This window comes from Nothoprocta perdicaria, unplaced genomic scaffold (genome assembly GCF_003342845.1).
Source record: "Nothoprocta perdicaria isolate Ctin4 unplaced genomic scaffold, notPer1 scaffold_41, whole genome shotgun sequence".
Taxonomy (NCBI): Eukaryota; Metazoa; Chordata; class Aves; order Tinamiformes; family Tinamidae; genus Nothoprocta; species Nothoprocta perdicaria.
Window position 1 is genome coordinate 1,099,679 of NW_020455655.1, and position 16,571 is coordinate 1,116,249.

General features: G+C 48.7%; 2 protein-coding genes across 6 annotated transcripts in view; both read left to right on the forward strand.

Moving 5' to 3' along the window:
- The window catches only part of NEDD4 (neural precursor cell expressed, developmentally down-regulated 4, E3 ubiquitin protein ligase), a 40,574-nt gene extending 37,097 nt beyond the window's left edge, over positions 1–3,477 (forward strand). For all 5 annotated transcript variants that reach the window (XM_026045724.1, XM_026045725.1, XM_026045722.1 and 2 more), the window contains 2 exons: positions 1,731–1,803; positions 1,876–3,477. In XM_026045724.1, the coding sequence (XP_025901509.1) occupies positions 1,731–1,803; positions 1,876–1,978 (176 nt within the window). In that variant the 3' untranslated portion in view covers positions 1,979–3,477. The remainder of the gene's footprint in view (positions 1–1,730; positions 1,804–1,875) is intronic.
- A 7,936-nt stretch (positions 3,478–11,413) lies between these two features.
- Positions 11,414–16,571, forward strand: part of PRTG (protogenin) — a 65,045-nt gene continuing 59,887 nt past the window's right edge. Inside the window, exons 1-2 of the mRNA XM_026045806.1 lie at positions 11,414–11,450; positions 11,950–12,252. Coding sequence (XP_025901591.1) covers positions 11,414–11,450; positions 11,950–12,252 — 340 coding nt within the window. The remainder of the gene's footprint in view (positions 11,451–11,949; positions 12,253–16,571) is intronic.

Below are 16,571 nucleotides of genomic sequence, written 5' to 3' on the forward strand. Positions count from 1 at the left end.
TTTTCCATTCCRCATCAGTCAGTGACTTGTCAGTTCCAAAGAAAGAGCCCAGGGGACTTGAGCCGTGCATCTGCTGCAGCACCCAAACCTCGCCACTCCTGCAACTGCAGCACGTTCTCCTTGCAGTGCACCTTGATAAGGAGTCTACGGCCTGTGGTGTTTTTGTTTCTTGGACTAAAAACACTACCAGAGAGAATGTGGGAATGTGCTAGGGAAAACTGTTGCAGCACTTAGCTCCCTGTTGCCCAAGGATTGGGATATGTTCTGGATGGGTCCCAGKTTGTGTAGTTCTGTCCACTAATAAGAATTTTCATTTTGCAATTGTCTTGCACGCTGCTCTGTTTCTTTGCCTTGCAGTTATTTGTGCTTTGCTGTGGCCAACACGCTAACCCCCCTCAACCCAGCAATGTTCACAGTCGCATTTCCAGCACCCGCTTGTATTTGAAGAACTGAAAGTGGCTCTTGGGTGCCGGGTGGCTGCTGCCTCCCTGTGGAGCTCGCTTCATAGCAGGACATCTCCCTCCTGTGGCCAAGCAGGGCATTTCTAGTCATGAAAAGGGAATCTTTAGTGTCCAGAAGCCATTTAAATTTGAAAAATAGGACACTAAATAGAGTAGCTTTTTTTTYCCCCYTTTTYYTTTTTTTTYCYTTTTTTTTTTTCTGGCCATGTCAGCCTTTGCTTAGTTCCTTGCATGTCTGGACTACAGACTTACCCCTGCTATTAGATGTGAGTTTTATCTTCTTGCAGCATTGCAGTAGAACTGCACATCAGTAGCAGAGTTGCTCAGGTGCCGCAGCTTTTGTCCAAGCACTCTTCCCAGTTGCCTTTTCTAATCAGTCTTGTGCTGAAGAAGTGTGTTGCCCAAGGAAGAAAGCACAGGCAAGGAGGTGGGAGTGTTCCCATTGCTGCTGACGTGGTCTTAGCACGGGATGAAGCACTCAGTGTCTGCACTCATCTCTGTCTAGGCCATTCCCCGCATTTGTAAAGAGTAAAGCTTCTGCTCATAAGTATCCCCTGTCCCTTTGTGTATGGTTATAGTTCTGGGAGTCTTTTCTCCTCTTGTTTAGTTTTCTTCTTGGAGGATTTTTTTCCACACCGTCATTTCCAGAGATTCACAGATGTTTTAAATAGCTTAAGAAAATGCTTACAAAATGTCCTTTGGTTCCACTTGGGGAGAGTTGAGAGAGATTAAAAAAAGATGTCAGATGTTGCATTCTGTGAGAGAGCTACTAAAGACACAGGTGTGGACGGAGGTGCACTGGCTGGCCAAGAAGTTCTGTCTCAGATGCGTGTGTGACACGTGGTCACTGCGTTTCAAATGGTGCCAGTTACTTTGCTCTGTTATTGTCTAGGTAAAGGAATACATTTAAATATTAATTATTGATGATATAATATGTAGCACATGGGCATTTCTAAATGTATAGTATTAAACTGTTTAAGATTTGAATGTRTGTTCTTCATCTGTTTGCTCTCATTTTACATGTGCATTTAGGTCGTAGAATTCTGTTCAAAGCATAAAAATCTCTTTAAATTAAAATGTAGCAAGAAATGGAATACCAGTGAATTGGAATCCCTGGCCATTAATAAACTTTAATTTTATTCAATTCTGACAGCTCCTACAGTAGGAGCTGTCAGAAAGGGATAGCAAAAGAAGAACAATCTATCCTCTAACTTGCTAATGATACAGAATTGTATAATGGAGAGAAAATGAACATATTTTTCCCTGTAGGTTCAAATGGGCCACAGTTRTTTACAGTTGAGCAGTGGGGTACCCCTGAAAAACTGCCAAGAGCTCATACCTGGTGAGTATTTATGAAAATGATGTGCTTAAGTAACAGTGAGCAAATACTTAAGGGTTCTTTTCTGTTTTTCAGCTTTAATCGCTTGGATTTGCCTCCGTATGAGTCGTTTGAAGACTTATGGGACAAACTTCTTCTAGCGATTGAAAATACTCAGGGTTTTGATGGGGTTGACTAGGCCACAGATGTAAATGATACTGGTCCAGTGCTGCGTTTTAAGGGTTTACAAACAAATTGGAAATTTCCAGGAACAACCATTGTATTTARTCACTCGGCTATTAAATCCTTCCTAGTATCACTTGTAAAGTAAGTATTAAAAATTCACTAACTTTTGCCATTTCCACAGTTTTGTGTACTTTGCTAACAACCAGCACATACGCATTGGATAGGCCAGTGCCAGGTAAAGGTCAAATACTAAAATTACTTTAAGTAGTTGCCTGTTCTTTAGTATTTGCCAGATTGTGCTACAGTAGTAACTACTAAAGTAAAACTGGGGCGGGGGGGAGAAAAAAGAAAAAAAAAAAACCACATACTTTACAGAGGGTGTAAATGTGAATCACTGCTTTAGGAGGAGCAGCCGAAACAGTTAAAAAATATTTTGAAAGAATTAAAAGACTTCATGTACTGCAATATTGTAATCTGTGCTGCTTCAGGCTGTTTATGCTACAGATCTGCCCAAAGCACCTTATAATTCAGCATATTAGGTAAAACATTGGAAAACATTTGTTTGCATTATTGGCTATCMGTTTGCAGAACATTGGCTTGCTAATACATTTTATCTCTTAGATTTCTGTTTCTGACCTGTGTTAAAACACTGCAACAAAGACAACTTTTGTATAAGACACTCAAAGCAGCATATTTCTGAATTGTAGTGAGAAAAAAGATATCCTTTTTTTGGGTCTGAATTTGTATACTTTCATTGGTTTATTGAGTGTTCATCACTATTTTGATAAATTTGTAGTTTAACAATGGGTAATGTTTTCGATTCAGCCTTTTGCAACAATCTTGAAGCAAAATTTGTATGAATATCACAGAGTATTAGTTACTGGTTTGAGGCCTTTATTATCCATTTTTGCAGGATTGCACTACATAACAACAAAGAACATGTTTACAGGGTTTTCTGGGCCAAATTCAGTGGTCTGATGTGTGCAGACTTCTGTGAACTCTGTGGAAGTAATGCACATGTAACCAGAGGCAAAATTTGGTCCTGTAATATGTTTACAGGTTATGATAGTTTCTATAGCTGCATTTTTATATTTTTATTTCTTCACTATTAGTCTAGAAACCAAATTTGTTAATACAACCAAAGTCATAACCAACAATGTGCAATTTATTGTAGATCAGCTCTTCATATAAGTATTAGTTGGATTTCTTTTGTAAATGTGGGTATTTTTTGTATTAATGTTAGCACTCTGAGCAAGTGCTGGTTAAAATGATGATGAAATGCAGTTCTAAAAAAAAAATAGTGGTTCATATACCTGACTTGCTTTAATTTGAACATTTTGTTACTAATATGATCTGAGGAAGTGACAGTACTTAGCTTTGGCCAGCAGATTTCTGTTTGATCACAGTCTTTTCAAATATGCAAGAAGGAAGTGTAGCACATCCCTATAAAGATATGTAAATTATGTAACAAATGTAATGGGTCTTAAAGGGGTATTTAAAATCCCCATTTGTTTTATCGTTTGACTAGGTCGTTAGGGCTGAGAATATTACATGTAAATAAAGGTAACTTATACAAATTTTCTGAATCTATATGCAGTTTTGTAAAACATGGAATGATATATCAGTAAATCTGTATAGATTTGAATGTAGCAGTATTTGTTGCATACTTTAAAGTATAAAATAGGGATCCTGAAAGCAGTAAATAAAAGTTTATTCTAATAAAAAGTCGTGGCTTAGTTAATTGAAGTGCAAATCGGGAGTCTTGAAATAGTAGAATTGGGTATTTTTGGTGCTGTTACATACACTACAGGTGGAAGTTTTGGATTTCTGTCCCCACTATGGTTGGAGGTTAAGTGAGGAAACTTGCGGTCGATGATGCAAGTTCTGGGACGTGGTGACGGGAGTGAGGGCACCCTTGTGAAGGTGCCACGTGCTGGAGGGGACCCAACTCGAATGCTGGAACTAGGGGAAAAAATGCAGACCACTGGGGAAAAAAATAAGGCAGCGAGCGCTCTGCCTGCRGGCCCAGGGTGGCGGGATGCAGTGGGAGGCTGGGGCCCGTGGCACCCCTGGGAGGCATGGCAGGAAAGAAGGGGCAGAGAGACACGGGCAGCTGCTTGAACGGGCCTGGTGCTGGTGAGCAAGCGGCAAAGCTGCTCTGCAGCGTCTCGGGGAAACGTCCAGATCGCAGACCTGGTTCCTCTGGAAGGCTCCAGACTGACACTGCCCTGCTTAGCAATGTGAGGGGATGCCAGAGCACTGGGAAGCTTTTGGAGGGTGTCGGAAACAAGCCCTGAACAGGCACCGGATTGACCGCCGAGGGATCTGGGATCGGTACTGGCACCCTCAGCAACAGCAACCGGGAAGCAGCTTTTTTCCATCTTAACAATGAATATGTAAGTCAGGAAAAAAAAGAATTCCAGGTAGGTAAGAGCTGAGTATACCAATCTGTTGACACAGAGGGAATACAAGGTTGCTGTTCAGTAAGAGATCTTGAGCAAATCCAATTCAAGAGGCTAGCTCTGTCAAGAGATTTATCTTTTAGGGAAAATACGTGGGAAGGATGGTACTGGTAGCCCCTGCTGGACCACAAAGCACAAAAGAGGCTGACTCTGCAATAGGAATAACTTCACTTCCTCGGTTTAAAATAACAYGCTGAAAATGAGGTCCTTCTGGTGTTTCTTTTGTGGGCCTCTCCAGCCTGACACCTGCAAGCAAAAGAGTTCACTGCAGCTGATCATCCTTTCTGAAAGCAGTTGATTCAGCTTGACTTCAATAGTTTGACACATGGAAGTAAAGATTTTGGTCTGTATTGAATCTGCTATTTATTTATCTGTTTTTAAGGAGTGCTTGCATGAGTGGCAGCGTGTGCCTCCTGCGGCAGTGAGGATCTTCCTTCCTCCCACATGGAGGTAGATGCCCRGAGAACAGTGTCAGACCTCTTGGGAGATTTTCAGAGGCTTTTCCAGTTGAAATTAAGCTGTTTCTCCTTCCTTATTTAATAAGGATGAGCAATGGAATTTATTGTGCATTAACTATTGCAATGATACAAGTAGTGTTTCCATATTAGTTTTGTTTAATGTTAAGCCTGACCAAGCAAGAGGCTTTCAAATCACTGAATTTATTTAGTCTTAATGAGAGAAAGGATACAAAATAATCCTGACTAGCAACAGAGCAAAATTTGCAGTATAAGTAATAATAAAAACATGATTAGGATTCAGAGTTCTACTTAGAGTGCTTTGGGATAGGTGTTAGATTTACGACTCATATCATTAGTTTGATTTGTATAAGTCTTTGACCTAGAAGTGTTTTGATTTGAAATTGTCTTTCTCTAAAATCTCTTGTTTACTCCAAAGATTCTAGTGCACAGGTAGGTATGCTGATCATTTTTCCACTTTTTTCTCATTTTCCTTCTCTATCCTCTTTGATATTTGATTTGTCCTGTGAATCCATAGCTCAGTTTTGGTTTCACTAATTAAGTTGGTTTCACTGTTTCACTAATTAATTGTGTCTTTACAAAAATTTGTGTGTGTCTCAGATTGTCTTTTCCTCTTTTGTACTTTTTTTTCAGTGTAACTTAAATGTTTTTTTATTAATTTATTTAGCAAGTGCATCAYATCCAATCTGGAGACTTTTCAAGTTCCCAGAATTAAAATTATGTAATTAAAATAGGAAGATGCTAAAATACATATGAAGTAGTTAATATTGGAGAGATTTTTAGTAGTTTTTAGTCATTTATTGTGACCAAAAAATAATATATCTTGTTGAAACAGAAGACCAGCCTCTCAGCTGTCATTCTTCCTGCTGTTCCTTTGTTTGTTTTTCTTTCTGCTTCTCATTAATCAGGTTGTTGTGGTGTTGGAATCTTCACCCAGGGTTTTATCAAGTGACTTTCTTTTAGATGCTGCTTTCTTAGGGCAGTTTGTTTATTTTAATGCCTCCCCTCTGTAACGTGGCGTTTCTCTAAAGGAATAAACGTGCAGTTCTCGTGTGAGCTGGAAGGCGCTTGCCTGTTTACCTGCAGTCAGACACCACCTCCACAAACAGCCCCATGTGTCTGCTCCCAGCCACTCACTGTGCTGACACATCTAAATGTTTAAAACGTGTTTACACCACCCTCCTCCAGCGTTAGCAATGGAAATGAAGTGCTTAAAAGCTGCCCCGTTGCTCTACCTGGTCCCCAAACCCGTGTCAGATACGATTGAGCGCTCGGTACTCTTAGACCAAATGATTTTTCTTTGAAGTAGAGACTTAATTACTTTTTCTGTGTGGAACATGCACCATTAGCAGTCTAATCAGAGCACAAACAGCCAGCGAAGGGGATAATGAGGTGGACCGTCCCTATAATGCTTAGTTTACATTCACGTGACTCTGTAGAAAAATGTTTTGTTTTGCTGAGCTGTCCTTAATTTGAAGTTTCTTGCTTAATGAGACTTAAAACAAATTGTGCATTGAAGGTTTCAGGTTTTTCATCCCAGAGAGGGGCTTGGGATTGGGGGGAGAGAAAAAAAAAAAAAAAAAAAAAAAAAAAAAAAAAAAAAAAAAAAAAAAAAAAAAAGAAGAAGAAAAGGCAGCTTGGAAAACCTGAACAAACATTATGTGAGTTTAGCCCTTAAGGGATAAGGGAAGGTGGACAAGAAGGCCTTCTGAAATGGGCAGGCTGGAAAAGTTCCTGTTCAAACACAGCCTGGAAAAGTGCATCAAAATTGTTCTTTTTTTTTTTTTTACACCTTCTTGAGCAAGAGCATAGTTTAATGGAATATATTTTAATAATTGTCTGGCAGCCTTTCTGATGCTTTCTCCAGGTCGGGGTGTTTTGGCCGCAGGCCGCGCTGCGAGGGCCACGCTGCGAGCGCCCAGGCCGCGGCCAGCGCGTGGGGTTTAAATCCAGTGAGGTCTAAATCCGGCCGCCCCGGCGCCTGCCGAGTGACCTCGTGAACGCGGAGCTGTGGAAGCCTCCAGCGAGGCACGGCCAGGGAGCGCGCGGCGGGCGTGGACACCACCACGGCTCTGACTTCCGCTGCCTCCGCCAAGAGGAGGAGAAACGGGGCTCCAAGGAGGCCTGCAAGGGAGCCCGTGTTGCACAYGCAGGATTTTGCTTTTGGGGGCAGCAGTTTTAATAATCCTGCCTCAAGAATCAGCAGTTCCCATTAGTCGCCAGATGCAGATTTAGTTATCTGAGCAGGATGCTTCGCTGACTTCAAAGGGATTTTTGGYCTACCTAAGGAATGCGGGGTCAGGCCCTGGGCCAGTGATGACTTTCCTCAGCGGGTTGTCAGATATGACAAACTGTGGCGTTTTGACGGCGGCTGCCCCCGCCGTCGTGCCACCATCCGTCCCCAAACCAGGCCCCGGCTCCGTCCCCTGCCCACGCAAGCGCCTCTCCGGGCTGCCGGTGAGAGCCCTGAAGTGATTCCTTACCTGAAGCTGCAGCCTTGCTGCACATAAAATGTATTTTCCTTACTTTAAATAGCTATAATGCATTATTTTCTCATTACAATACATAATTAATTCTGATGCAACTCCTTCACATATTTGAAGGAGTTACAAGTCCCCCTGTCCTGTGAGCTGCTCTCCAGCCATTAGTTGTTCATCCTTGATAGTTTTCTTCTTAGTTACTTGTGCACTATTCCTTGCTCCAATATAGAGTTTTAAATAAATGCCTTCCTGCCTGTTGACGATAACAGAAACAGCATGGAAAAAAAAAAAATGGTTCTGGAAACAGTTTGTTTGTGTGCGGAATCGCAGCCCAACAGTTATGGGCATCCTGCACAAACAAATTAAGCAATCCTATATAGCCTGTGCTGAGGGCTCACGGATTAGTTACTCCATAGGTTACTAAATGTGACTGTCCTGGCTTTGAGGGAGGGCTGCAGTTCTGCTAGGGCTGGTAAGAGGCAGCGTGGAGAGAATTGGAAGTGCTGCCTTGTMCAAGGCAAAGAGTATTGTTGAGCTCTGTTAATGTGTGGTTAAAAAACATGTCATTTACTATAATTATTCTTCTTCACTGTCATCCCTACATGCAAAATCTGTCACAGTTGCACCGCTCTAAAATCTGATTTCACTTATATAAGCATTTACAATTGCTTCAAGAGAGAAAAGACATASAGTTGATTTTTTTTTCCACATCCGTGAGTAAATTTAGCTAGGAGAGCAAAAAATGTGTTGCTCGTGGGAGTGTGTTTCTGTCCTGGTGACTTATAATTGGTTATTAATTGATTAATTGCTCACTAAGGTGCTGTCCCGGAGCAGCACAGCCCAGATGTGCTTGTGGGCTGCAAAACCTCCTCCTCGTCCTGCGCTGCTGTGCGGCTCAGTGGCGGTGACGCTGCGCTGGCCGCGTGCACAGCGGTGTCGGGCTGTTCCCACGTGGGCGGCTGTGTCCGCAACACCCTGCACCTYGTGCAGTCACCGTCGGCAGCGCCTGTAAGCTGCAGCTCCGTGAGTTGCTCCGCTTGTGGGGAAGTCTGGATTCAGACGCGTTATCACAGGTCCAGCGCAGCCCCTGCCCGCGGTTCAGCCGCCCCGCGGAGACCTTCCCCTCCAGGGAACGGGCCCGTCCYGCGTGCATCCAACACGACAGTTCTGGAGCTCCCGCTCGGCTGCAGCGCAGGGACCAGACCCACCCTGCACAACGAGAGTGGTTGCTTCGCTCCCTCGTTTTAAAGGCAGCGGCTGCACTCGCTGAGCAACAGCAACGTGACCTGATCAGAGAGGCCRAGCCTCCCCGGGGGCATCCCGAGCCTTGGAAGAGCAGCTCCCATCTGGGGCAGCCTCCCCTGCACCCCCGGAGGGGYGGGAGCCGGGGATAGAAACTGCAGCTTTTAGTTTTCTCCCGGTGCAAATTACACTGTCCACGTGACAGAAATCATAGCGGATCAGAGCTGTTCCTCACATTGTACCCAACCATCAGCAATGCACACCAGAAATCAGGCCAAGTGATAAAGGTTTATTGGGTAATTATTTATCAAAGATGGGTGCGTTTCTTTATCACAGCACAAACATCTGGTGCTCTCAGACTTCAGTACCTGGAAACAGTCATGCTGATGCGGTGGAGGGAGATGCCTGTTCCTCTCCTGGGTCAGATTTGCCCTGGGAAGGTGCTGCCCACACACAAATCCATCCAAGGTGATTTAGCCAGCGGATGCTGCTCAGAAAGACCTTGAGTGTGTCTTTAATTGCTGCTTTATAGATGTTAGCTTGACAGTCTCCTAAATACTGTTTTTTTTTTTTTTTTATGCACCCTTAAATGCCTCAAGTATAGCATGTTTTTAATTCTGTTAGTTATTTAGTTAGTTAGTTTGTTAGTTTGTTTGAGATGAGCAGTCAGAGGTGCACAGCCACTAAGCGGCACCTGCTCGTGCCCTCGGCGTGAAGGGGAGCCTTATGTTGAAGCCAAGGGGTTTTGCAGGGATTCTCACACCCCATCCGCAAGGTCTAGCATGCTCCCAGAGCAGCCAGCTGCATTAGAGTCAGCGGCGCCCGAGAAAAACAAATTTTAGGTGCATTCCAGTTGATCTATCTTAAAGATAACACCTACTTTAAGGCACCTGTTAGAAGGGAAAACTACAGATAAAAAAAAGGGGGGGGGGGATTATACCTCACGCCCGGCTCTTGGTTTGCCCCACACTCGAGCAGTCCCGTTTCACCACCCTGGCTGGTGGCTGCGGGTGGGACACGGGACACAGGACRCAGGACCCAGGGCTGGCGCCACTGCCAGGGGCAAACAGGGAACATCCTGTGCTGGCCCTTGGCACGTTGGCTTCCCAGCCATGCTGCGGTCACCCAGGAAAGCTCTCATGTGGGTCGCTTGCATTGCTGGGATGCAACTGGAGAGAGCACAGGGATGAGCTGCAAACAGGAGTGGTGAGCTCACTACGAGCAAAAATACCCACCTAGTCATAAACAGTAGTTTATTTAAATTGTTTTTGCCCACCAGTAGGTGATGCTTTGTTCATAATTAACACTTTGTTTCTTGAGACTAAGATGAGATATTGAGGCAACTTCACAAACAGTGGGCCAAGTTGTTCCTGCTGCTCTTGCATCCATCCTGTTGTCCTGAGCACATCCATCACTTGGGACACAGTGCTGGATGTGCAGCTCTGCATGGCAGTCGCTGCGACACCTCGGGAGCGCCACGCTGGGCACGGCAATTGGCACCACGTTGGCCCTTTCTTGCAAACGGGGATCGGAGCAGGCTGGATCCTTCTGCTTGCTTATTTGCGTCGCGYGGAGGGCGCCAGGGCCCGGGTGCCACGTGCGCCCCAGGGCTGCGAGTTGGCACCGCGGGGKCTGTGGTGCTGCCGGCAGCAGCAGGGCCCCGCTCGGGGCTCCGGGGCGCTGAGCTTTGCAGCGCTGGCAGGAACAAAACGCAGTAACAACTTGCTCCTCACTGAAGTCAGCAGCTCTCACAATGAGCGCAAACAGGGGGCAAATCTGCTGAGTAAGAAGATGCCTTTTTACTCGGTAACTTTAGAAACTGGAGCCGTGCGCTCTGCAGACAAAAAGGAGCTTAGCGCCGGGCACCGTGCCGCCAGCACCGCGTAAACTGGTGCGCGAAGCAGAAAGCTGCGGTGAGCGGGACGGCGCCAGCCCTCACCACGCTGCCCACGCCGCGCTGCCTGCGCCACGCTGCCCGCGCCGCGCTGCCCTCATCATGCTGCCCTTGCCGCGCTGCCTACGCGTGTCGCTCCCGGGCTGCACTGGCGCTCGTCGCATTCCGGCCAGGGGCCGCTCCGCGCGGGCTGCGTGGCCGGGTGCTCCCGCGCTGCCGCCATCTGGAAGTGGTTTGAAGGATACCGGAGCCGGGGRCTGCGGACAAAAGGGCCATTCCTGTTGTGTCACCGGCTCTTCCTCACGTCCGCCTGCATGTGTGATTCCCACATGGACACCGGGATGCTCTGGTGATGCTGTGTCCCCCTGCCCCACACACCTGGCAGGATGCAGCCCAGAACCTGGCATGCACGGGAGGCAGCGGAGCCGGGTGCCGGTTATTTGTTACCAGCTGGAGCCCTGGCTGTGGCTCCATGCGGAGCTCGCCAGTGTCCGACACAAGCAGAGAGGGAAAGGCCTGAGCAACAGCCTGATGCTTCCCCACCCACGGAAAGGGCCGGGGGACAAACGGCCAGTTTGGGATTACCACTGGAACGACCGGTGCTTGCGCACAAACTCTGGGGAAGTTTAGTCCGTGCTGGCGCTCCGGGCCGAGGGAGCCGCCGTCGCGGGGGCCGCCGCGGGCTGCGGGCACCGTCCGCCCCGTCCCGTCCCGTCCCGCCCCGTCCAGGCGCGGCCCTGCCCCCCGGCCCTGCCCTCGCCCCCCGCCTCCCCCAAGGCCAATGGGGCCGGGACGGGCCGGGCGCGCGCGGCCGCCCCCTCCTCCGCGCCTCCCCCCGCCGCGCCGAGCGCCCCGGCTCGCCCGCCGGCCGCGCGTGCCCGGCGGCTCCCGCTGATGGCGCCGCTCTGGGCGCTGCTGCTGCCGCTGCCAGGTGAGTCCCGCCGGGCCGAACCGGCCTCCGCCCCGGCCCTGCACGTGGCTTCCCTGGTGCGGCCCCGCCGGGCAGCGCGGGTCAGCCCGGCCCGGCCCGGCCCGGCCCCGCGCGGCGCTTTGTTCGCGCAGCGGTGCCGCGACGGGGCGGGCGGCCCTGGGGGAGACTCCGGGGGCGCTCGGGTTAATTAACCCCCCGTAACGAGGCAGCCAGCGGGCAGTGAGGCGCGCGGAGCCGGCGGGGGGCCGCGCTGCTCGTAAAGGCGCCTCGTAAACCCCGGTCCTTCGCGGCCGCCCCCTCTCCCGACGGGCCCGCAGGGGCGGCGGCCGCTGGGAGCCGCCGGGGCGCGAGGGCGGCGCGGGCCGGGCCCGGCTCCAAACGCCGCGTCCYGGGTCCCGACGGGGAGCGCTGCCCGTCGCGGGGCGCCCGGGGCTGCTCGGGGGCTGTGGGTGCCGTCATTGCGGTGCTCACCAGCACCGCCGCTCTGCTCTCCCCCCAGGCGTGTGGTGCTTTAGCGAGCTCTTCTTCCTGAGGGAGCCCCAGGACGTGACCGTCTCCCGCAAGGATCCGGTGGTCCTCGACTGCCAGGCGCGTGGTGAAGCTCCCATCACCGTTACGTGGCTGAAAAACGGAGGCAAAGTGCCTGAAAATGAGCGGATCTACACCTTGTCCAACGGCTCGCTGTACATCAGCGAGGTGGAAGGCAGGAAAGGGGAGCCGTCGGACGAAGGATTTTACCAGTGCTTGGCTCTGAACAAGCACGGGGCCATTCTCAGCCAGAAGAGTCACCTTACGATAGCAAGTAAGTCCCAGCTCCCCCTTCCGGGCAGCGGTTCGTGGCCAGCACGCGGCAGCCTCTTGTTTTGGTTGCGTGTCTGAGCAGGCAAATTACAGCAGCAGAGAGAGGGCCCACCGCCACTCGCCCCCTTCTCCGCCACTCGCCCCCTTCTCCGCCACTCGCCCCCTTCTCCGCCACTTGCCCCCTTCTCCGCCACTCGCATCCTTCCCAGTGTGTTCGGGTTGTGAATGAGACCCGTGCGATGTCGGGGCAGCTCCTGGGCCGGTCCCTGCGTGTGGGACAGTGACATGGGCTGAGCCTGTGAGGTGGATGCTGCGTGTGATGTTACCCATGTTCTTGTAGTGCTGTTCTTGCAGCCTTGCAGGGGTTGTGTGCAAACCTTGTCCAAAAGGAAAAGCTTTTATTTTTCCCCATGTCAAGAGCTTGATGTTGTGTTGGTTGCTCTTATGGCTGTAGCTACTGCAGTGGTTGGTGGTAGAGATCCCCTTYGGGAAGGGGAAGGGGCTCCTGGTCTGTTGAGGGCTTCGTCACCAAGTCCTCGCTCGTCTGCTCCCCCTTTGAGAGATGGGTGCTGCTGCATTGGGAGAYGGGTGCTGCTGCTTTGGGAGCCGTTTCGTGGTGCTCGCTCCRCACAGCTTGAGCAGCGCGAACAGGACGGCTGCCCGGTGTCCCCAAGGCCTCCGGATCTTGCCTGGCCGCTCCGCTCCGCTCCCGGTGTCCACTAACGTGGGAATGCGGGGCACGTGCAGGAGGCTGGTGCCGGTGCCGCTGGGCTCTGCACGTGAGCTGGGCGCGCAGTGAAATGGGGGCGTTTTACAGGAGTTTGCCACAGCTTAGGCTGCCCTGTGGTGTTCCTGTGTGGTGGGACTTCAACACAATCTAAATAGCAAAGGGTTTCCTGTGACCCCGTTCTCAGTGGCGAGTCGCACGGAGCTGAGGCACCTCGATGGCAGCTCCACACGAGCCTGACGGTGGGAACCCGAGCTGCAGCCGAACAGACCTGCGCCGTCTGCTTTCACTCAGGCCTTGCTGAACTCCCCTTGCTCTTGGTTTCTCYTATAAACGTTATTCCACCAGAAAGCTGTTTGTTTGTTTTTGTTTTGGATGTGTGCTTGGGCAATAAACGTTTAAGACTTTTATTTTTTTATTTTTATTTTTTCCCCACAAAAGGAGAGTTGTGACCAGTGGACTACATGCTGTGGAGTGATATTCTTATTTTGCAGCTTCTGTGCCATTTTTATTTTTTTATTTTTTTTTATTTTTTTCCCTGCAGGACTGTGACAAAAGGTTTCTCTCCTTTTAAGTATTCAAAGGAGGGAGGGAGGGGGAGGTTTCCTATTTCTGTTGGAGAAAACTCAAAGAGATAGTGGATCTATCATGATCACAGTAGGTGTTGCTGACTTAGAGATTAGGTAGTTAAATAGTGACCAAACGTGAAGTTAGTTTCTGTGGCAGCCTCTTCCTTTTGGTCCTGCCCCAGTCTGATTGGGCTCAAAGTGTCAACTCCTTTCTGTAATATTGAAATAAGGCAATGATTGGTATAGTTGTATTTTGAAGCCCACAAAACAGAGATGCAAAATCATGTTTTTATATATATATATATATATATATATACATTTTTTTTTCTCAGTGTTTTACCTTCCTACCATGATATGATTGATCTTTGCAGCCATTTCAAATGAATACAGCTGAGGTCCTGTGGGGAATTTCTTAGGCTTATGTGATTTTGCTTCAAGTCTTTGGTCCGTTGCTGTAGAGGGAAATCACCGCGTGGCCAGGGTACGGATGAAACTTTACATATTAAACAGGTGGAGAATAGGCATTAAATGGGCATCCTTTCTTTAGAGGAAAAAAAAAAAAAAATAAGGTAGTACAAGAAAAGTTATCTCCGCGTGATTGCTGTTTTCAAATGAAACACAAAAATAATCTAATAACATCAGGAATAAAAATGGGGATAAAAGTGGGAAAGAAAAAAAAAAAAAAAAAAAGCAAGCAAATGCTGTCCTGGTCCCTGGGAGCAGCAGGGTGTGAGGATGTGCTTTTACTTTGCGTGGTCAGAGCTTTTGCCGGGTGCTTATCTTCTGCTGCGGAGTTGTAATGTTTAGTGTTGCATTTGGAAACCAAAAACTTTAATCTGTGGAAGAGTTTAAGATGTGAGCACACAAGGAGATCAGGTCTTGGTTGCTAAAGTTAGGAACTGGAAGCTGAAGGTTGCACTCTTGGCAAGAATTCCATTATTCATGTGCAAATTAAGAATTCACAGGGTTAAAAGGTTAGAAACTGGCCAGGATGAGGTTTACCCTTGTGATAAAGAGCAGATGACCCTCATTCATTGGCCAAAGCTTTTATGTAGCTCCTCTGCAAAGTTAGTGATTGCCATGAATTGTTCTTGAGGAATGCAGAAATTCAAATGTGAGCAGGCCTTTCCTTAAGTGTCACTATGGAGCCTTATCTCCCCAGCACATCAGAGTAGGTCTGCAGGGACAGGGTTCCTCCCCAGAGGCCCCAAGGCTTTGCTTTCCTGTTGTTCATCCATGCACAAAAGAATTTGACTAATTTAGGGCTTTTCCCCCCTGTAAGATCCCCCTACTTTTTTAAATGAAACTGTGGAGCTGAGGTATTACTTAGGTAAAAATAAATATTAGCCTCAGTGCACGCTTGGAGTTGCTTCCCAAAGCTGGCTAATTGACCCGGGGGGAGGAGGAGGTTCCCTGTGATCCTTTGTAAGGCACCATGTGGGGGTAAAATGCTGCTCGGAGGGRAAAATGACTTATTCAAAATTCAATTTATTGCTGCCAGTGCTGCTAAAAGAGGTCTGTCTTACCCGGATATAACAAGAATGCTGAATATGGAGCAAATCTGAGTGTTTTTGGTACAACTTTGAGTTAGTAAAAAATGTATAGTCTGAGACTTTTTTTTTTTTTTTTTTTTTTTTTCCAATTTAGAATAAAGATTTAAAGGTTTTGCCATAGAGGACTAAGAAGCAAAACCGGAACTGGGCTTCCAATAAACTGGTATTAAGAAAAAACGGAGAAGAGGGATGATGTTGTGAAGGGAGTAACCCTGCCTTCGGGTGGTGATTGGACAGGATGCTCGCTGTTTATTTCCTTTCCACAAAAAGTGGAAATTGAAGCTTTAGGATGGATGGATGGGATATACGCAGCTGGCAGGGACATTCCTAGATAACCCTCTCTCCTCTCCTGCCTTGGCTGCGTTGATCTTGGTGTTTGGTTTTCAAAGCACGGGAAGCAGGAGCCCGGTGTCGTGCTCTGTGCCGTGCAGGAACGAGAGGTTGTGCGAGCAGCAGGGCTGCCTGGTGAGGAGCAACCAGCGCGTCCCTGGCAGAGAAGCTGCGTGCTCCCACCGTGTCCCTTTTCCTTGTTGCAGTTTCCCTGTTGCAAATCCCAGCGCGCAGGGATTTGCGCGGAGCACAGGGCGCTCTGAGGAGGTTTGTGTTCCCTTGCTGCGGCAGTGACGGGCTGCACCGTCCCGCCACCGCGTCAGCAGCTGCTAACACTCCTGTTTGGTGCCCTAATAACTTCTTTTGCTCTGTTCTTGAGTATTTGATTCCTTCAGCATCAGATTCCTTCAGCAATCTGTTTGATTCCTCTGTCACGTCAGGTATCCTCCAGATGTTTCCAGAGCCCTGTAATGTGTTTATGTTAGAGGGCAGCGGTGTCGCTGTGGGCTGCATGGGGCGGGAGGCAGGAATGTGTCCGGCCCAGGTGGAAGCCAAGTGGCAAATGGGGACGGGGCCCGGCTTTGGGAGCGAGGCCCTCGCTTTGCCTTCTGGCCAGCGCTGCCCTAGCTCTGTGGTGCCGTTGGGTCCACGTGGGCACCCCGCGAGAGGAGAGCCCGTCCCGACTGCTCCGTGCGTCGGGGTGGCCGAGCCCCAGCTCCAGTGGGAGGGTGAAACTGGGTGTCCCAGCTGGCAATGCCCGGTGGCAGTCGTAAGGAAGAGTAATAGTACGGGTTTTGTTGAAGTGGGATACACTGAAGAAATATGAAAGCAGGGAGATATTTGTCTCTCCTACACCTCCCTTTATTTATTTATTTATCTATCTATCCCTCCCCTACATTTTCTCTAGAGTTTCCTTCTAGAGCCTCCCTGGAGATGCTTTGCCCCGAAGCCCTGCATCACACTTGCAGAGGATGCCCTCAGCATCCTTGGGAGATGTCTTCTCCGGTTGGGTTTTGCTCAGGACCTTCTTCCCGCAGTGACTGGTGGACGCTCGTAACAGCCTTTTCCCAGGCTAAGGGTTGGGATTTTCCCCACCGTGAAACTCTACTCGGTGCACGTGAGCGGTGTTTGTTCCTAGTAC